Consider the following 22,783-nt stretch of genomic DNA (forward strand, 5'->3'; position numbering starts at 1 on the left):
GTCAAAGGGAGTTAGGTGCCTAACTCTAAACCGGAGGGAGGCACCTTTCTCCACTTGGGATTCACAGTCGTGAATCCTCTTCTGCAGTTAGGGCAGATATAGCTTAGGTGCCTTTCTCACAAAAAATGGAGGTCGTGGTGATCCTCTTATAATTTATAGTTTCCTGGCTAAGGCACTCACTGGGGAGGTGGGAGATTTGGGTTCAGGTTGTGCTCTGAGTCAGACAGAATGGGGATTTGAATGCTGGCACAGGGCTCCCATCTCTCAGGCACATGTTTTAACCACTGGGCTTTGGGTACTGGGAGGGCAGCAGCACCTCCTCATTCTCCTCTATTTTTGTGGGGACTGATCCAATAGGGGTACTCAGAGACAGGTGCCTAAATCTTTTATTAATCTAGTCCCCAAATCCTCTATTAGCCCACAAATATTAAAATAATAAACAATTCAAAACATAAATAACAGGGGCATAGTCATCTGATTCCACTGCCTGTTACTTCACCAGGTTATCTTCTTTGTTTAGTATCTCAGTTAATTACAGTGGCAAGGATTATGATATTGCACCCAGAACTATGACTTCAGGTCAGGAGCAAAACACACGAAATCCAAAGGATCAAAGATCCTGGATAAGACCTTCAGCTGATTTATCTGTCCTCGCGCCATTAACTTCAACTGGGACTATGACAATTTACCCCACTGAGGGGTCTCTCTCTCTCTCTCTCTCTGGTTTCATATAAATCACTCTATTAATAAAAGGCATAAGGAAAGAAAAATATTGGCAGATATGCTGGTTTATGTTCTATTTTAGGGTAAAAAAAGGCTAGTATATTATATAACAGTTTTTTCATCTTTATATAAACCATTTTTCCATAGTTTCTATGAGTTTCAGTGAGTTTTTTAATGCATTCAGAATATTACTAGACTTGCAAGATTATTTTGTTGGAACATTCTTATGTGCAAACTTTTTGCTTCTAAAAGACCATGAAATGATGAAATCCATGTTATATCACAGCATGCAGTCTGTTCATGGAAGTCATAGGCTCATGACAAGTTTAATCTCTTCCTGATTTAAGACAAGGCCTTCGCTATTTATTTCTGAGTTGGGTATTTTTAAATGCTTCGAAGTAGTTTACAGAATCCATTTTAATGGCTATAAAGCTGACATACAAGCACATACTACACCTTTCCCTAATGGATGCACAGTTAATACGGTGCATACTCTGTATCAGCAATTTGACTTTGGAAGGTGGTGGTTTTTTCCAATACTGCTGCAATTTTCTCTGTTAGCCATTTGATGTCCTTTGACAGTAGCTGCATGCTTCTGCTTCATTGCTTTGTCCAATTACCTGAATAATTTAATTTCCTCCCAGATTAGCTATTGTAGTTTCTATGTGGTAGGGGTAGAGAGAGACTAAATTGTTTATTCCTCTGCACTAAAATCATCAGGGTAAATGCTGTAACATTTAATAAACTGTTTTGATTTATCACACAAACTATGGATCTATAAATATTCATTCTTTTTTTACTTAAGCAGGCAAATTTCTCTTTCTCCCTTTTGCAAAAAAGCTCCTATTATAATGGAACAAGCTGCATAAAATATTTAGCTCAGAAGAGACCCAGAACTCCTTAGAAAATATATACAGTAGTTTATCTTTGCATTTTCTGCTTTGCCTTTCTCAGGGCTGTGAAATACAATCTAAAAAACCAACCATGTGCCAGGTGATCTGATGTAAGACATGAAAATTTAAGATGGCTACAGCACTATGACACTAGAAGAAACAGTTCTTACAATGCTGGCAGGGGAAATCGAAAATTAGTCCTTGTGGACCTGTTTACTCTGTACTGTCTGCCTTTGTGCTTGGCCTCTGCAGGTGGTAATCTTTCACAATATGACCCCAATTTTCCCTTTGGTATCTAAGCCCTACTGCTGCTAGCAACATATTGAAACATAATTCATCACACCCATTACCTGCATAATTATAGTATTTAATGTTGTCACTGCAAAGCTAGTATCTGCCAGAACCGTAAAACAGGAGGCATGAATGCCTGTAAGCACATTTAGGCATTACCATCATTATCAAACTCGCATTCTTCTTCCCCCAGTAGGCTAACTCTGTTTTGTTCTCTGCCGTGTTTTATCACGTTGTTAGGAGGGAGTAAGAGCTCACCCAAAAGTAGAAGCAATATTTGTGCCAACTGGAATTTCACAGCCACAGCACCATATTGGTTATGTTCTTCTCCCGAACTTCTCTTCTTTAATGTGACTTATAGTGGCTTTTCAGAGCATCTCAGTCAGTCGATTTGTGGCCGGAACTGTCACATCCAATATTAAAGTTCCTAGTAATGTTAGTTAGACATCTGTGGGTTTCTCTGGGCAGAGTGGAACCATGTGTTTTAAAGCAAACATTGATTTCTGCTGTATAATCTTTTAGCATTTGTAGTTTGCCTGGAGTCGTGAAGATGATTCAATACTCTGCATGTGTGTGTGAAAGGGACACACTCCCAAGTGCAGTGTTATGCTATTCTCTTTTCAATATATAGGACTGGTGAGATTTATTCCTTCTCCTTGGGAGGCAGGGTGGAGAGGGGAGGAAAATTTGGAGATCTATTGAAGGGATGTTTAGAGAGTAACAAGATTGTTTCTGGGGATAGGTCACAAAGAAGAGTCACCAAGTTGGCCACGAGTGGCAGGCTAGCCTGAAAAAGTTGGTATAATTGAGATAAGCTTGAGAGGTTTAGAAGTTCATTTTAAAACTGATATTTATATTGATTTGATCTGTACCTTGTTACTGCCTAAAATCGGAGTTTTGATTGTCTGCATCCCAGAGAGTTAATACCCTCAGAATACTTCCATGGCATGACTTTCAAACTGGCTGAGCACCAGTAGCTTCCTTTGACTTAAATAGACTGGTACCTCAAGATGCTTAGCACCTCTGAAAATCAGGACACCAGAACTTTATATGAATAGTTACGATTGCTTCAAGAAATCAGTATTTTGAGATCATAATCATTTTATTCACTTTCATTTTGTTGCAACAGCTATTGATTATATCACATCTTATCAAACTGTTTTTGCCTTCCTCTTCAGTATGGGGTCCCTTGCTGGTTTGAACTAGACGAAATGGTGTATTCTGCATCACTTGAACTTTTTAAATCAAAATTTGAAGATTTTAGTAACTCAGCCAGAAGTTATGGACCTATTGCATGAGTGAGTAGGTGACGTTGTATGGCCTGTAATGTGCAGGTCATCTGACTAGATGATCATGATGGTCCCTTTGTTACCTTCTGGACAGAAAGTCTGTGAGTTTATCTCTAACAAATAAAAAGAAGAAAAAGAACCACTGCTGTGTACACACATATCACTTATCAGTGAATACCTTAATACAGGATATTTAAGCCATTTTATGGGACAAAGGGGTGCTGCACTGTCAGAGATGTCCTCTTCTAGATGCAGCATTAAAACAAAGGCCATTCTGATCATTTTCAGTGGCTTTTTTCAGGCAGAAATTAAAAACCTGATCAGCGTTTTTTGAAAAGGGTAGATGTCAGATATGATGGGCCCAATCCTCTCTGTAAATTGGTGTAGCTCCGCTGAAGTTAATGGAACCCTGATGATTTATACCATCTGAGGATCTGGCCAGTCTATGAACTGTTGCTAAGCATGTAGTAGTTGCTATGCGGGACCACATAATCACTGATGTACCAAATATCTTACTCATTATTGTAAAACACTTAGTGGGACACCTTATGTATGAATGTTTTATAACCCCAAATTTTGTGCTACATAGTCTGTTGATTAAATACTTACACTATTACAGAGAATTAAGTGAAATCCATTGTAATTAAATCAGATAATGGTAGATGGATATCTGTGGTCCAAATGCAATGTTCAAAGAAGTAACTGTAGAGTGAATTGTTTCTATATTTCTACTCCCAATAGAACTGAACATTACTCTTAAATATTGTGCTTATTGCTAACAAAATCTGTGCCTTTGGTCAAGAGATAAAAGCATGTAAACTTAATTGATGAAGCCAAAGTATGTTTATATGTACAACATGGGAGGCACAGTTAGTTTTCTAGGGAGATAAATGGTGTGTGTTATTTTTCTGCTTCAAAGATGGTGATTCAACTCAGAACCTTTTTTGAAGTCCCACCTCATTATTTTAGCAAGAATAAAAAAAATCCACCTCACAGTAAAGTACATACGAAAACGCACTCAGGCACCATTGTTTTTGAGATGATATATTTATTACATCCTTTGTCAAGCTGTATAAGCAGAAATAATTTATTGTGTGTATAGTGTTTTTAAGAATATTTCACATTCATTTCAGGAGAGCAAGGAGCAGACAGAGATCACTATTTAAGACTAGATACACACAGGTCTGTGGTATTTATCTTTTTTCCACAAATACAATGCTTCAGGAACATAATAATATGTTGAAGAAAACAGAATTATCCTAAGCCACACAGTAATGAAAATTCAGTTTCTTCAAAGCCTTGGAAATGTCTCAGTCGTCTAACACCAGGTTATGCCAAAAAAAAATTAAAACAATTTCACATTTTCAAGAAATAAGTATTTTTAACAAATATTTTGGAAGGAAAGTAGTGGGGAAGGAAATTCGCTGCTTCTTGTTTCAACGCACGTTGTCTGAATTACTCATTTTCTTTATAGTACTCAAGACTGATCATGATAAATGGCACGATCTTGCAGTTCATGGACTTAAAAGCTATAATTTTCCTTTTTCTAGTTTAAAGCCAACATCAGCAAGGGAAGTGTTTTCTCATGAATCCAAGAAGGGAATTTAAAAAACCTTTAAAGAAAAAGTAATCCCTCCCCTCTCCCCCCTCCCCTGCTCATAAGCTTTGAGCTGAGCTTCCTCTGCTCTCAATTTACTGTCCAAGCTTCTCATCTTAATTGTAGTATCAGTGATACATTGACTGTTTGCGTATGTATCAATTCCATCTTCTTTTGTTGTTTTTAGATGTCAGCATAAGACAATTATTTATATCATATGTTGCTCGGTTTGATCAACAAGTTGCTGCAACACTTGTTTTCTATGTAGCCCAATAAATATCTGAGTAGATATTTTGTTGTGAGGTAGATTTTTATTATCAATTATTATTATTAGTAGTAGTAGTATTTTTTATTTATTTTGTAAAGAAGAATAGTAATTCACCTCTATCCTCTGAGGTGGATTTTATGTAGACACGGAGAGCCTTCCCATTGGAACCAAGTTGCATGAGGGAAAGATAAGAGAAAAGGGGCAGCCTTACATGGGAGTTGGGTCTTCTTTCCTCCCTTATAACAGACACTCTCCGGATTTGGACACTGTGGCTCCTCCCTCTTCAATGAACTTCCCCTGCCTCCTTCCCTGTTCATTTTGAAGGTATATCCACTAGGTGAACTCACAAAGGTTCCTGGCCTATCAAACCTCTTTCATTGAGTATCTCCACAGGAGGTAATAATTTAGTAGTAAATTATCAGTTCAGCAGAATAACTTAACAGACCAGTTAATTGCACTGAGCAAAATCATGCAAGCTATTGTAGCTGCGAAGTCTGATAAAATTTGAAAACCAGTTGTTCAATGTACATAACTTGTGGGATGGTTTCAAGTAGATAAATAGGCACATCAGGTTGAAAATCAAACCAATTCATAAGAAGGAGAATTTTGTTTTAGCATGCAAAGAATAGCTGTCTGCCCTCATCACCTTTTAATCCTGCTGGGGTCCATTTGACAGCTAATTAATTACTTTAGTCATAATTGTATCATGCATGTATACATTAGCCAATGGAATTTATAAAATATGATTTTTAGTGCATTGCTTGCTGTCGACACTAATGGATGATGTTGGAGTCTATGTCAGGGGTCTATTGATTGCAAAGTGTCTTCCTCATGTGATTCATCAAAACCCTAGGCTATTTTCTGATCTCATCCTGGTTTTAAACACTGCAACTCCGTGACTGCAGAGGAGGGAGTCATTCTTGATTTATACCAATTCAAGCTCAGAATTAGAGATGGGCAAAATTTTTCAGATGAAACTTTTTTTCCTGCTGAAAAGTGCAGATTCAAGCTGACTGAAATGTTTTTTGAATTCATGTGGCCAAATTGTTTGTCATATCCCCTCAGAAAAAAAAACATTTCATTTTGACATTTTTTAAACAAAATGTGTTTTTTATTCAAAATACTTTTCATTTTTATATATCCTTCTATTTTATTTTTTAAATATTTTTTTTGAAAACCCCAACCCAAACCGAAACACTCTTTTCAACCCAAAACCAAGGTGTTGGTGGTTTTTTATTTTTTTTCCAGACTGGATAGTGAACCAAATAATAATAATAACAATAATAATAAAATAAAGAGAGAGAACAAGTTTTTCTCATAGCTCTTATTAGAATCAAAACCACTTTGTTCTGAACTCATTGGATCAAAATAATGTGCAATGCAAATTCTGGAAAGGAGGAAGATTTTAAAAAATAGATATATGCATATCCAGGAATGTTTCTCAGAAAAAAAATACAGGGGGTGAAATCTTGTCTCCATAGTGGGAGTTTTGCCATTGACTTCTATGGGGCCCACAACATCTAAGAAAATGTGAAAATACATCAGAAGTCATTTTCAAATGTGTTTGTGTTAGTCCACAACTTGCTAAGTTTGCTACATTTTATCAAGTGGCAGAACATATTAATCCAGTTCCTCTGTGATCTTTCTTGTTTTTAATAGCAAATCAGTATTCCTTCCATCCAGCTTGCAAAATTACCAACTGTTAAAAAGAAAATGTGCGGATGGTAAATTCCTATCATTTTCTTGTCCCTGAAGAGAGTATCACCTTTTGTTTAATTACAGGGCATTGAATTTATATAATCAAATGGTGTGAATGATTCCATGACACTGCCAGTGAAATTCAGAAAGACCATTGTATGCCTTGTTGTTTTCTACCGTAATAGCTGCAATCATCATAGCTACTACCATTTGTTTATCAAATGTCCCTGCATTGGCATCCTTGTCATTTGTAAAGCTTCACACGCTACATAATAATCTGCATAGAAATACCTACATTGCTTTGACATCCAGTTATGTTTTCAAACCATCCTCAACATTTGCCTGTCACAAAGAAACTCTCCACTGCATCTCAAGCTCTGAAAAATATGCAGGAGGATCAGAATGAACAGTACAGATGGCTTTACTCATGGTCAGAGCTTTCTTTATTCTAGCAAACCAGGTCAAACTCAATCCTTTTCCTATCTTTGGCCTCTTCCTTTCCCTATTCCTAGCTCAAATGTTGGTACTGTAAGCCAAGACACCTGTTAGCCTTCCCTTCATCCCTCTATTGGACCTGATGAGTAAGCTGGTTATTCACCATCAGGTATCCCAAAGAACTTCACCAACTAGTTTCTGATGTCCACCAGAAAAATATGGAAACCTGAACCTCACAAATGTACCTTCTCATTGCCATACAACTGTTGTGATTGTGCAGATCGTGGATGAGGAATGGCACTGGTGCCCTAAGGGCCAGGAGGACTGGCTTGCTGTCAAAGCCACCGAATTGCCACCTGGTGGGAGAGAAGATTGATCCTAACCCACAGTTGTTGTCTCCATCATGGGGTGGAGAGAAGTGCAGGGCCACTTTTCATTGCCAATGATTTGTTTAGTGGTTGTGGTTGCTTCAGCATGGTGAGCTGGGAGAAGCTAGGATGTAGGGGGCCCTTTCTACCTTCAGTCCTATAGACACCTACACAGGGGTCAGATATAATTTTTCTGTTCATCTGGGAAGCAGTGCTAGTAATCTGAGGAGAGAGAGCGGAGGACCATGGGCATATGCATGTCAGGTGGCTAAGATTGCACTTTCTCCCCTCCCTAGTACAGATCAAACTTGTAAGAGGCCAATGAACCTTTAGTCTGTCTTCCCTGTACTGCTCTCAACTAAAACACAAAGCTGCACCACATGTCAGCATGAAAAAGGTTAAAAATTGTGTGTGTGTGCGCGCGCGCGCATGTGTGTATGTAGACTAGAAATTACAAAGTTATCAGACAGTTCTAGACATGAAGGGACCCATGCTTTCCATGTGGTCCTATATTACTGTGTAACTATGCAATGAAGAATAGATAGATTTAAAAAATTTCCTGTTGTCAGATCTTTTTCAGTCTTATCAACTCACAATTCTCTCCCCTGGGATGTACTGTGTGCTAAGTAGATCATGTTTCTAGGTAGCAAAACTAGAACAGCACATCAAGAAGTAGTTATAAGCAGGGTCAACTTTTTATCTCTGATATCACCATGCTCATAAGTTGGTATTCCATAGCTCTGTAGTAATAAATGTATATGCTAGTGAAAATATAATAATTGATCATTCTAAATGATCATACTGCACTAATATTAATAATCACATTAGTTTTTGTGTTCACTTGTTTTGATATAGAAGTTGAGTTTTGATTACAGGTGCTTGTGAAATATGTCTGTACATTGAAAATGTCAAAAAAATGTTTTCCCTTTTTTTTCTTAACTGAAATATAATGAGACAACTCTTCTGCTGGTGTCAGTGGGTGCAGTTGCATTGAAGTCAATGGAGCTGTGCCCAGGTACATCAGCAGAAAGCTTGGACTAGTAATTTAAAAGAAATTTGTGGGGAAATGAAATGTGCCACATGCAAAATCACCCAAAATTAAATAGTATGGATTTTTAAAAACCATTTGTTCCACTTTAGCGTTTGCTTACATAAGATTATGCTGATAAGTTTTATAAAATGCAGGTTTATTTATGATTTTTGTGCCACTTTAACAAATTTTATATGATGTTGACCCAGGTACTACACAAAGTACTGTAGTACAAAAGTTGCTAATAGCCTATAGTATTAGTGAAGGGAAAGCACTGATGGGATGTGTAACAGATAAGGGATGTATTTGTTCTTGGCAGCACAGCAGAAGCATGTCAGATAAATTCTATTGCTGTGGATGGGGTTAGCCACAATACCACCTACCACTTCTGTTGCCACCTATGAAATGCAACATGCAAAGGTTGGTCACATGGAGGGGTAAAAAAACCATCATTGGGACTTTGGGATGTCACTTTAAAGCACTTTAAGTTTCTCATGTCAAATTAGGATATCAGGTTAATTAGCATATTGCTGTTTCTAAAGCACATTACTAAGGGTATGTCTACACTACAAGACTATTTCGAATCAACTTAATTCGAATTTGTGGAATCGACCTTATGAAGTCAAAGTTGTGTATCCACACTAAATACACTAATTCGACTGTGTGAGTCCACAGTAACGGGGCCAGCGTCGACTTTTGAAGCGGTGCACTGTGGGAAGCTATCCCACAGTTCCCGCACTCCCCGCTGCCCATTGGAATTCTGGGATTTCCCCCCAATGCATGCTGGGGGAAAAATGTGTCGAGGGTGGTTTTGGGTAACTGTCATCATTGAACCGTCAATCACTCCCTCCCCGAAAGCGCCTGCGGGCAATCTGTTTGTGCACTTTTCTGCTCAGTGACAGCGCGGGCGCCACAGCACTGCGAGCACGGAGCCCGCTGCAGTTATGGCTGTTGTCAACTCCTCGCACCTTATCGTCCACCTCTTCCACAGTCAGCTGCTGAGAAATAGGGCTACTTTTCAATGGTGCTGCGAGCACTGGTGGACCATGGGGGACGTTTTACCAACATCAACGTCGGGTGGCCAGGCATAGTTCATGACGCGCGTGTTTTCAGGAACTCTGCTCTGTTTAGACACCTGCAGGAAGTTAGTTTCTTCCCGGACCACAAAATAACTCTTGGGGATGTGCAGATGCCTATAGTGATCGTCGGGGACCCAGCCTACCCGCTAATGCCCTGGCTCGTGAAGCCCTATGCAGGCGCCTTGCACAGCGACAAGGAACTCTTCAAGTACCAGCGAGCAGCGTGACCTGTGACTGTTCAGTTTCTTTACAGAGAAGCTGAACCTGCCCCTGTTTCTTTACCAAGTTACTGTTGACTAGCATCTGCAGTTACATACCGCGTCCACCCCGCTTCCCCCACTTCCAACACACGTTTAAAAATAAAATACATGTTCCACTGTAATGTTACAAAGGTTTCTTTATTGATGACTTTGCATTAAAGGGTTGAAACTGGGATGCGGACTGTGCTGGGTAGGGTGTGCGGTGATGTAAAGACCACCTCTAAACTCGAGGAATGACAGGCTCCTGCTCCCAGAGCGGTCTGCAGTGCTGGACTGGTTGTTTCAACGGAGCCTGCCATCCCTCCTTTTTGGGACTCTGTGTGCGGGGGCTATGTGGCCTTTTGGCGGGGGAGGACGGATACAGATTCCTCTGCTGCGTGGCTCTGTGGTCCAGGACAGGGACCGTTGCATGAGATCTGTAACCCCCCTCCCCCGCTACAAAGTCACGTACCCCCCCACCCACACAGAACCTGCAAACCACCTCCCATACTGACCAGGGTGCCTACTGACTGCACTGTGTGTGTGACCTGCTGCTGATCCTGCCCCCGTGTCTGTACCCTGGTAAAGGTGATTGTCCTGTCCAATTACCAACCCCCTTCTCCCCCCCTTCAAACACAGTCTCCTCTAAAAGAACATGACGGAAACAGTAATTAACAGAAAAGTATTTTTTATTCTCAACTAGACAGTTAGGGGATGAAACTGGGACGGGGGCTTGGGTGAGGCGGGAAGGAAAGGACTTCTCAAAATTTAGGGTATGAGAGCTTTTGGGTACTTGAGCACTCTGCTGGGGTGCAGTGACAGTTTTCACGGCCCCTGGCGCCCCTCCTTCTGGTTATTTTGGGTGAGGGGGGTATGGGACTTTGTGGTGGGGGAGGGCGGTTGCAGATACACTGCAGGGGGGCTCTGTCCTCCTGCCTGCGGTCCTGCAGAACATGCACAAGGCGCTGGAGCGTGTCCGTTTGCTCCCTCATTAGTCCAAGCAGCGTTTGAGTCGCCTGCTTGTCTTCCTCACGCCACCTCTCCTCCTGTTCGCTGTGTGAGCGCTGGTACAGAGAGAGGGTCTCCCTCCACTGGCTCTGCTGGTCCGCATCAGCTCGGGAGCACCCCATAAGTTCAGCGAACATCTCGTCCCATGTCTTTTTCTTTCGCCGCCTAATCTTTGCCAGCCTCTGTGAGGGGGATGCTGTGGCAGGTCTGGAGACAATCGAAGCTGTGTGATGGGAAAAAGGGAGTGAATTCCTTGCAAAGATACATTTTTGCGAACAATGAACACAGTCTAGTCTGTCTCTGTGAATTCTGGGTTGAGATCCCAGTGCCTGATGGGGCAAAAACCATTTTCGCGGGTGGTTCTGGGTAAATGTCGTCAGTCATCCCTTCCTCAGGGAAAGAAACGGCAGACAATCATTTTGAGCCCGTTTTCCCTGGATTGCCCTGGCAGACGCCACAGCGTGGCAACCATGGAGCCTGTTTTGCCTTTTGTGCCTGTCACCGTATGTGTACTAGATGCCGCTGACAGAGGCGGTCCAGCAGCGCTACACAGCAGCATGCTTTTGCTTTTGCATGACAGCAGAGATGGTTACCAGATGAGATCAGCCAGGGGCGCAAAAGCCAAAATTGGGAATGACTCCCTGAGTCAATCCCTCCTTTTTGGTATCTAAAAATAGAATCAGTCCTGCCTAGAATATGGGCAAGTGTACTAGAGAACCACTGTATCAGAGAACCAGAGAGCACAGCTGCTCTGTGTCAGATCCTGCATAGATTATGAGCTGAATGCTATTCACAGGGGGTGCTCCTGCAACAACCCCACCTGTTCATTCCGTTCTTCCCCCAGCCTTTCTGGGCTACCATAGCATTGTCCCCCCACTTGTGTGATGAAGTAATAAAGAATGCAGGAATAAGACACAGTGACTTGTTAGTGAGAAATGAGTGGAAGGCAGCCTCCAGCTGCTATGATAGTCCAGACAGGACATTAAGGAGTGTGGAGGAGAGGAGCCCAGCATCCCTCTGCTAGTCCAGGGGCAATTGAATCTTTTCTTTACACATGAAGGGTGGGGGCTGATGGAGCTCAGCCCCCTGTTGCTATAATGAGGACGGTTACCAGCCATACTGCACCATCTACCAGGAAAAATTAGGAGCAGGCGCCCTTGATCGACCTCACTGATGCTAGTCGGCATGGTTACCAGTCCTTTTGCACTGCCCCATGTGCCAATAGGCTGATGATGACGATGGGTATCAGTCATATTGTACCGTCAGCCACCCATGGCGGGGGGGGGAGCAAGGATATTGGTGTTGAGTGCTGCAGCATCGCATCTATCTGCAGCATTCAGTAAAGATAGGGTGACATGTAAAAGAGTCAACAGAGGATTGTTTTCCCTTTCACTTCTGGGGGGTGGGGGTGGGGGGGTGCGTAAATTGCCGAGCTATGCCCTGACCCACCGCGGACACTGTGTTTGACCCTAGAAGCATTTGGAGCTCAGCCAAGAATGCAAATGCTTTTCGGAGACAGCAGGAACTGTGGGATACCTTGCGTCCTCAGTCCCCCCTCCCTCCATGAGCGTCCATTTGATTCTTTGGCTTTCCGTTACGCTTGTCACGCAGCAGCGTGCTGAGTCTCTGCTACGCCGTCTGTCTGGAGATTTTTTAAAAATACTTTGGACCAGGCGTAACATTACAGTAATTCCCCTAATTAAATGCAGGAGTCTCCGAGCGAGATCACCCTGAGGACGGTCACTGAAGGAGATAGAGAGCGCATGCTGCGTGAAAGCCAGCACAAACCAGGGGCCTATGCAGCCGTGCTCGGGGAGGCAATGCTCCCTGAGTACCTCATGAAAGCCTGTCGCGGAAAAGTGTGCTACCACGGAGCACCCAATAAGGCAGCTCTCCCCAGGAACCTCCTGTGGAGGCTTTTCGATTCCCTCCTGGAGAGCTTCGTGGAGATCTCCCAGGAGGATTTCTGTTCTATCCCCATATATATAGAGACCTCCTTTTCACATACTTCAGATTCCTGTAATATTAAGAATAAAAGTTTACATGTTTAAAGCACTTACCGACTGCTCCTTCCCCTGATTCAGGGTCCGGGTTAACGGCCGGGGAGGGTTGGTAGGGGATCTCCGTGAGGGTGATGAAGAGATCCTGGCTGTCGGGGAAACCAGCATTGTAAGCGCTGTCGCCTGCCTTGTCCTCCACAAACCCTTCCTCATCTTCCCCGTCCGTGAACATCGCCGAGGAACTGGCCGTCGACACTGTCCCATCGTCAGAGTCCACGGTCACTGGTGGGGCAGTGGTGGCAGGCTCCGTAGCGTCCATTTGCCGCTTCGATTTTTTGGTAGCCTTGTCTGGGGTCCTTGATTTTCACGCAGCGCTGCATTGCATCCCGCCTGTATCCTCTGTCTCTCATGGCTTTGGAGACCTTCTCGTAGGTCTTTGCATTCCGTTTTTTGGAGCGCAGCTCCGAAAGCACAGACTCCTCGCCCCACACACCGATCAGATCCAAGACTTCCCGGTCAGTCTATGCTGGGTCCCTCTTTCTATTCAGAGATTACATGAACTCCTCTGCTGGAGAGCTCTGCATTGCTGCCGGTGCTGCTGAGCTTGCCACGATGTCCAACCACGAAATGAGATTCAAACTGTCCGGACAGGAAAAGGAATTCAAATTTTCCCCGGGGCTTTTCCTGTGTGGCTGGTCATAACATCCAAGCTCGGACTGCTGTCCAGAGCGTCAACAGAGTGGTGCACTGTGGGATAGCTCCCGTAGCTACTAAGTTCGATTTGCATCCACACCTAGCCTAATTCGACATAGCCATGTCGAATTTAGCGCTACTCCCCTCGTCGGGGAGGAGTACAGAATTCGAACTAAAGAGCCCTCTATGTCGAATTAAATGGCTTCCTGGTGTGGACGGGTGCACGGTTAATTCGAATTAACGCTGCTAAATTCGAATTAAAGTCCTAGTGTAGACCAGGCCTAATAAATCAATCTGTCCCACTACAAATGTTAACAATGGGTAATATCAACATCATGTAGGCAAACATGTGGGGAAGAGTAGACTTTTTGTGTAAAATACTGGGCCTGACTATTCACTACATCACCACTATTCTACTTTTTAGCCAGTGTAACTCTGCTGACTTCAGTGTAAACACACACACACACACACACACACGCACACACGCACACACACAAAGGCTTAAGTGGAATATAAGTGATCTGAGGCCCTTGTCCTGCCCCCTGCATAGTGGTGAATTTTATCCACAAAGAGGAAGTGCTTTCTAGCTGTACTCTCTGCCTCCTTCCATTTGGGCACTATTTCTTCCTCCCTTATCAACTCTCTCCCCTAAACATTTTCATGGAGCCTCAGTTATGTAGTTTTCCCACAGAATTGCTCTGTCTTCCTGAGGTGAGGGGAAGCACTGCAGTGCCGAGGTTCAGCTCACTAATTCCTCATTTAGGCCCAGATGCCGCAAAGCACTTAATCATGTGCTTAGTTTTGAAACAAATCAAAGGGACCAAACACATAGTTAATCTTAAATAGGTTCCTGAGTGCCTTTCTGGATCAGGTCCTGACTGTCCATGTTTACATGACATTTGTGCTTATTTTTCTTTTTGTACATACCCACCAAGAAGGAAGTTTTTAATTAACTTTCTGCATGTATCAAATAGTAAAGTGAAACATGTAGGCCTGACTTCCAAAGCCCCGTGTGCAATGTTGTACATGCTCAATCTGAGTATTTGCATATGCAGATAGGTCATGTAGGTAGCTCAGTTTGATGCAGGAAGTGCTGTTGATTAATAGTGCTAATCTGATCCATGTATTGCTTGAGGTTCTTCCTTTTTTCATGAGATGTTAAAGGAAGGTTTTGTCTGCACTGGTCAGGATAGCAGCAGAGTTGCTTTTTGTGAAGATTATTGTTTTTCTTTTGCATTAGTTCAGGCACTGAACAAATTATTAAACATCTTTGGATCCAGAAGTTAGTTGTACTTTTTAGTAGGGTAGGTGTAAAAACAATATACAAAAAATATGCATGTTTAAAATAATATTTCCATCCCTTTTTATTGTCTGCAAAATGCCAAGATAATCTTTGTGGTGGGAATAGCAACCAAGACAAAAGAGAAAAATCTATAAACCATTTATATCTAAGTTCTCTTGTTTTCCATCATTTTGTAGCCACTGAATACAATTCCCATCCAGGAATTGTGGCTCCTAAATCTAAATTTTCATTAAAAAGATGTTTCTCACCTTTATGGTTATATAATGAGTAACAGGGTTTTGTCTTCAACCAACCTGACATAACTGATCTGAAACAGCTTTGAACTGACCTATTCATCTCAATGAGGTGTACCAATGTTGATTTTAATACTGATATAAATGTGAAATAAATAAGTCTGAGAAAAATCTTTTTTTAGTCCATTTGTGAGTTAATGGCAATTCAAAAATATTTGAAAGTATTAAACTTAATTTCCCATAATCATAAGGAGAAACAATTCAGTGGATGATTTTTTTTTGTCAGCCAAAAAAAAAGCAATTTGCTCCTGGATTCAGACTGTGTTCACCAATATCTAATCACTGGATGCAAAAGAATTAAGGGCCTGATCCTGCAGTTTTTTACTCATGGTAGTAATCCCTATTTACCCCAGCAGTGCCATTGATATTATATGTGCTTTAAAAATTGCTAGCTAATAGATCTGTATATTCAAGACCAATCTAATCTTCTCTTGAGCTTTTTAAGGCAATTTTCATCATTTGCATGAATAAAACAAGAATGTGGAAAACATAGGAATCTAAAATTCAGATGAAAATCCTTTATGTAAAATAAATGATAAAATCTGGGTGCCTTTGCATCTGAATGATATCCTTAGGGCCTAATTTTCTCTAATGTGCTCCTTCAAAGTCTGATCTCTGATGCCAGCGCGACATGTTTTAAGCTGTACAAAATTAAAATTTGTAAAGTTTTTAGAGCCTTATCCGGCTACATCTTATTCATGTGAATAGTCCTTTATTAGAAGCAAAGCTAGTTATTTTGTGGCGCATACGGTATGGTACAATTTCCTTCTGCCCTAATTAATTCTGCTGTGAGTTCCATGTGGGAATAGGGGTCTGTCCACAAAGATCTCATTGCAGGATCAGGGCCCAAAATAAACAAACTTTAGCACAGGTTACTCTTGTTCTCTTCAGAAATATACTGCAATTCACTGGGTAAATAAGAATCATCCCTTCCCATTATACCTAAGTATAGGGAGACCACAGTGTCCATCATATTTCAAATAAAATGGGTTTCATTCTCTCACATGCTTCTTGCTAGACAATAAATTAAATCCTCGCAATGCATGTGCACAATTGGCCAAAGTTATTAACCAGTGATCTTCAGCTCACTGCTCGCTCTTTCACACTGTGCAAAAATACAGGAGACCTATTCCTGTGCAATACTTCTCCTACTAATACGTCATGCAGCACAAAGGAGGCAGGACCATGTTCCCAGTCCTCATTCTGCAACAGCTCAGTTTGTTTTGTTCTTCAAAGGTTCTTCTCCTGCCCTCTCCTCCTTCCTTCATTTTGCAATGCGTAAGTTAGGGAGCCTCACTGGAATTGTAGAACCAGATGCTGTAAAAGGCACTGTTGACTAAATATCACTGTAAGATCACCAGTTAACTGTAGGGAATAGAAATGAACAACCTTGTGCACCCAAATAAAAATGTTACTGACATTCTATGCTCCGATGAAAACGAGTGCAAGCGGCATGTCATGCAGACTGATTACAGCTTTTGCAGTTGCACCAGTGTTGATTTATGCTTTAGGGCTTTAGACCAAATCCTCATCCGATGTAAATCAGTGTTGCTCCACTGATGTCAATTGAGCGACACCACTCTGCAACAACTGAGAATCTGGCCTGCTGCCTTCAAACACTATGCTCTCCTGTTATCAGAATGCCTTATTTTGATGGGTTACAAAGGATCTGTATAATTTACTATTAATCCAGGAAACTCATTGCCATGGACTAGCTACACAGTCAGTGAGATCTGGCTTAGAGAAGCAGTAAATAGATTTATGTCAAGGGTGATATATATAAGAGGTTTTTGATAGTGATATATATATATACAAAACTAAAACCTTTAATCTCCTCAGTCCTTGGCGACACACTCATGGTCCATCCGGAAGCCCATCTCCACCAGAAAGTCAGTAAGGTTCTCTGAGGTAGCGATGTCAATACAGTTGCACACCAGAGCATGGTGGTTTTTGTCTCCCATTTCTGGCTGTCCCAAATAGTGCAAGTGCCAGGGTGTGCCAGTATCACTATCGATAACCTTTTACATAAAAGGGCTAAGCCCGGTTGACATTATAGCTGAGGAAATTAGTCAGAGAGAAAGAAAAAGTAGTTTGATGTTATACTCATGTATTATGTCAGTGGGCCAAATTTAGTTCTGGTGTAGCCCCACTGACTTTTCTTAAAAACTGTGACATATTGTTGTGTAGAGAAGGTAATAATTGGAGATATAACAATCTCCTAGAACTGGAAGGGACCTTGAAAGGTCATTGAGTCCAGCCCCCTGCCTTCACTAGTAGGACCAATTTTTTGCCCCAGATCCTGAAGTGGCCGTCTCAAGGATTGAACTCATAACCCTGGGTTTAGTAAGCTAATGCTCAAACCACTGAGCTATCCCTCCCCCCTAGCCAGAGGAGCCAATGATTTTAAGCTACTGGTATGAACATGCTTGAATAACAGAGATTTCTGCTTTCTGACCTGCATGATGGATCTCAACCCCAATACCTGGTCCTCCCTACCCACGTTTTGGCACCAGTGGGAAGTCAGATGAACCAGAGTCCATCATGTGGACCTGACAGGAGAATTTTGCCCTTCATTTATATTAAACACAAAATTCCAAATGCATGTTCAAAAATTCAGGAACCTCTTTATTTATTTGTTTAATTTTGTTCTTACCTAAGATCCATGTTAAAAAAAGAAAAAAAAGATACTTTCATACTAGGTAAGATTTTAAAAAATATCTCTTAGTTACAGCTATATAGATTTCCTTTTGTTCTTTTCATTATTTTCTTAGACTCTAAAACATTTTGTGCTGAAACTTGCACTGTGTCCGCCCCAAAACATTTGCTTCTCATATGGTGAGGCTGTTGTAAAGTCATAATGTTGAATGTATGACTCTGTCCTGATTCCAGAGGGAGGCCATGACTCCATTGCATTACTAATCTATAACCAGTTATTCCCCATTTTGTAGCTGTGCATTTCATTTTTCCTTTCTAAGTGTTATACTTTGCAATTGTTTTTATTGAATGTCATCTTATTGATTTCAGACCAATTCTCTATTTTATCAAGGACATTTTGAATTGTAATCATGTCCTCCAAGTGTTTGCAACCCCTCCTAGCTTGGTGTAATCTGCACATTTTATAAGCATACTTTCTACTCCATTATCCAAGTCATGAATAAAAAGACAGAACCCCATTAGAGATGCCTTCTCAGTTTTACAACAAACCATTAATAACAGATCTTTCTATATGTTTTCCATTATTATTATTATGTTATTTATGAATTATTATATTTTACCACCACTTTAAAAGAGATATTAAGGGACCCACTTCTCCTTTCAAGTACACCAGTATAATGTCATTGACATCAGTGGTGCTTCTCCTCATTATACTAGTGTCACACAGAAGGGAATCAGACACCAAGAAATCTGTGCAGAGGTTATCTTACATACTTTTAAATGGCAGTGTAGTTGTATATGAGTAAGATAATATATATAGTGTATATCTAGATAGAAATAGAGATAAATATACGTATCTGAACATATGAAATATAGACAGATATTTGTTTTTGATCCATCATGTATTTTCACAGTCTTGAAGTCCTTTCTCTTGCAAAAGTCTATTGAAGATAATATGAGTTTGGTCTGAGTATGGAGTGAATAGAAATTGAGTAAGCACTTTAGTTTTAAGTGTTGTGCTTCTTTATAGTTATATACTCATTTACTGCAGATATTTTATGTCTTCCACTGGTGTTCTTAAACGATATAATAGCAACTGTTATCCAGATAAAGCCTAGCAAGTTTGGGAACATTCAGGTTCTTCTGAGAACAGGTATTTGGAGAAATGAGAGCAGTATGGGCATTTAACTCTGCAGCTGCACTTTTCTTGACATCATAAGCAGAGATTGGTTTGCAGTGAGATATATTGCATCCCAGAAGTAGTACTGCCTGATGTGAACATTTTTCCTGGATGTGGGCATACAGTATATGCAAGGAGCACCTGCAGATATTTTGTTCCTTTTTTCGCACTCACATATTTATTATACTGTGTCTAAGCCTGTGTAATTAGAACAATCCTTGAATCTCAAGCCTTGTTCCATTTTATGTATTGAGTATCCTCTGAAAAGATTATTTTAAACAAAATTACAGCACTTCTAGTTATGTACGTGCAGAACATCTTTAAACGGAGGACATGTTATGGATTTCTTTAATTCATATTTCACAGTACTAGCATTCTCTGACTATTGCACACACCGTTTTTGCTAACAAGCTTAACTGCAAGTCAGCAGTATGCAAATCCATTTTATATTCTTTGGGTACTTATATTAATCATTTTGAATAAATAGCAGAAATTTGAAATATGGTTGTTGAAAAGTTACCAAAATGTAAAAGATACCTTTAATAACATTTCTAAACAAGTTGTACTGTTACATTTATAGTGTTCATCTTCCCTAATGGGGAAATTTGGTTTCAGTTACAACAGAGTTAACTCTAGATTTACACTAGTGTAACCGAAAGCAGAATCTGACCTTCACACTCTGAATAAAATATAAAACAAAATAAAATAAATAAAGCTATACTTGAAGACTAAGCCCTAAATCAGAGCAGCAAGAGCTTTTGCAAGATCCTGAGTGTCCTCAGCTGCTACTGATTTCATGGTAGTTGATGTCCATTGGTAGATAAGAGCTCTCAGTAGTTTGCTGGATCAGATTCTAGTAGATAGTAGTTAGTAGTAGTTATTTGTAAACTCAATATAAGGTTTTTTAGAACATTAATAAATTACTAAAGCCCACTGAAGTGTTACTCTGCTCTTTCTGTTGCATCTCACAAAGCATGATGCTTTGTTGCCTAGACGTTTAGCCCATCTCAAGGCACATGATTATACTTAACACCTCCTCTTTAAGTGCTACTGCATATTTCCCAATCATTTTATTTGTAATAGTGTCTCATGTGTTATGTCTCCTAGCTCTACATACAAACTACCACACTTACAATATCCATGAACTTAAGTGCTTCAGTGGCCCTGGGGATGCTTTACATGCCGAAAGTGTACATCATCATCTTCCATCCTGAACTAAATGTCCAGAAACGGAAACGCAGCTTCAAGGCCGTAGTGACGGCAGCGACCATGTCATCACGGCTTTCGCACAAAGCTAGCGACAGGCCCAATGGGGAAGCAAAAACAGAACTTTGTGAAAATGTAGACCCAAACAGTAAGTATTTCTAAACCTATTACTTGGCTGTTTGTGTGTTCTGGGAATGTGTTGACCAATATTCTATTTTTTAGATCTTTTGTATAATCTGATCTCCTCCATTAAAGTTTTTATGTAATATATTTATTTTAATATCTCCGTGGATGTCCTTTTTATGACATTCACTCTTTTCTTCCCACCTTTTTGATGCTTGCCTACTGGGAAAAACTCATCAGACTATGCTTGATAGCTGGGAGCAACTCCTCCTCCTCCTTCTCCTCCTCTGGGAATATTGCTCTAAGAACAGTATTGACCCCACCACTGTGCAATCATACACACCGCGATGTAAAGAGATCTAACTTCCATCCTAATCCCTGCAGCTATAATTTCCAGTCTGAACTTTGGAGGCAGGACTCCAACCATAGTATTCAGGAGCAGTGGGTTGTCTCAGTCCTTTCCTCATTAATGTACTTGGGCTGTGGTTATTTACTTATGATGTGCATAGCCAAATACTTGTGTACACACACACACGCACACACACAAAACCCTGTTAAATGCCCTGAGAGAATTCCCAGCTAAAGGTTTGATCCAGCTCCCTGTAAGAAAGATACATCTCACTGAAGTTCATATGAGTCTTTCCATTGATTTTAGAGGAATCTGGACAGAAAGGAAGTTTCCAATTCCTTTAATTTCCTTAATGTGAATGTCATGGTATATTGTAACTCGAAATCACATACTGAGACCATCACATTTTATTTGCATTTGTATTTGAACCTGGATGGAATTCAGGAAGGGAGACAGCTGCACAGCATATTGGAAAGGTTTAGGCATGTCTGAAATTTTTGTGTAAACCAGAACAGAATGTGAAGAAATACCCTTCCTTTGCTCAGATTCAGTTCATCCATTTGCTGCTGAAACCCCTGCCTCTTCCTGTCTATTAAATGATGGTCTGAATAGCTGCCTTGAAGTAGAAACTCTGCTGCCAAAGCATAGTGGAAATGGCTAGCAAACATAGCATTTCCCCCACTTCATTCACCACTCCCCTTGAGTATCTCCCCTGGGTGGTTGTATCATACAGCTGTAAAAAATATGTTCTAATTGAACAGAGAAACCAGGATTTTTTCTTCAAAAGGGATGGGCACCCTTACGGATTGGTTGTAGAGTCACAAATCAGTAAAGGAAACAACCATAATCAATCAAGGCCAAGATTCTGACGTTCTTACTCAGGCTGAATAAAACCTCACTCGTGAGGACTGCTATTGAAGTCAACAGGATAGGATTATTTGACGAGTAAGGTACTACCCAGTATGAATTAAGGAGGCAGAAACTGACCCTAAATTAAATTCCCATTATTCAGTACAGTAAATCTATCTATTTCACCATATAAAATCCCTCCCCTCCAAAATTATCCCTGTTCTTTAAATCATCCCAGTGCTGTGATTTCTGTGCTCATAAGGTCCAGTCCCACAATGTTCTGAGCACCTTCAACTCCCGCCGATTTTAACACCTAACACAGCCAAGCCTGAGATTAACTAAATTGGCCTTTTGAATGAGGAATGGGGGACGAGAGGGAAGGAGGAACAATAACAACAACAGGGTAGGAAGAAGGAATGTGCTAAGATAAAATATAGCTAGAGAAGGGAATGAGAAAATGAATGTGTAATTGAGCTGCATTTTCACAGATTATCATTCTAGTAGAGCTGATGGGAATTTTTTTTTCATGGAAAAATTTGACTTTTCAGTAAAAAAAAAAATAAAATCAAAAGCTGAAAAAACAAAAATTGTCAGTCAAATGCTCGGGTTTAAAATGGAAAAAATTCAATTGGGAAATACTGCCACAGTGACTCATGGGATACATATCTGAGATGCCTCGTGACCTCCATGGGTCAATATCCATGATTGAACTACATAAGAGCAGTCATACTGGGTCAAACCAATAGTCCATCTAGCCCAGTATTTGTACCTGACAGTGGCCAAGGCCAGATGCTTTAGAGGGAATAAGCAGAAAAGGGTAATTTTGAGAGAGTCATCGCCTGGCAGTTAGAAGTATAGGGACACAAGGAGCATGGGGTTGCATCCCTGACCATTGTGGCTGATTGCTATTGATGCACCTGTCCTCCATAAACTTTTCTTTTTTGAACCCAGATACAAACTTTCCAACAGCCCAGGGCAATGAGTTCCACAGGTTGATTCTGTGTTCTGTGAAGAAGTACTTCCTTTTGTTTGTTTTAAACCTGCTGCCTATTAATTTCATCAGATGACCTCTTGTGTTATGTGAAGGGGTAAATGACGCTTCCCTATTCAGTTTCTCCACACCATTCATGATTTTATAGGCCTTTGTCATATCTGTTTTAGTCATCTCTTTTCTAATATGAACAGTTTCAGACTTTAATTTCCTCATATAGAAG

General features: G+C 40.7%; 1 protein-coding gene across 7 annotated transcripts in view; it reads left to right on the forward strand.

Moving 5' to 3' along the window:
- The window catches only part of GRM7 (glutamate metabotropic receptor 7), a 790,597-nt gene that overhangs the window by 712,227 nt on the left and 55,587 nt on the right, over window positions 1-22,783 (forward strand). For all 7 annotated transcript variants that reach the window (XM_045025646.1, XM_045025647.1, XM_045025648.1 and 4 more), the window contains one exon: window positions 20,150-20,396. In XM_045025646.1, coding sequence (XP_044881581.1) covers window positions 20,150-20,396 — 247 coding nt within the window. The remainder of the gene's footprint in view (window positions 1-20,149; window positions 20,397-22,783) is intronic.

The sequence above is a fragment of the Mauremys mutica genome, chromosome 7 (assembly GCF_020497125.1).
Source record: "Mauremys mutica isolate MM-2020 ecotype Southern chromosome 7, ASM2049712v1, whole genome shotgun sequence".
Lineage (NCBI taxonomy): Eukaryota > Metazoa > Chordata > Testudines > Geoemydidae > Mauremys > Mauremys mutica.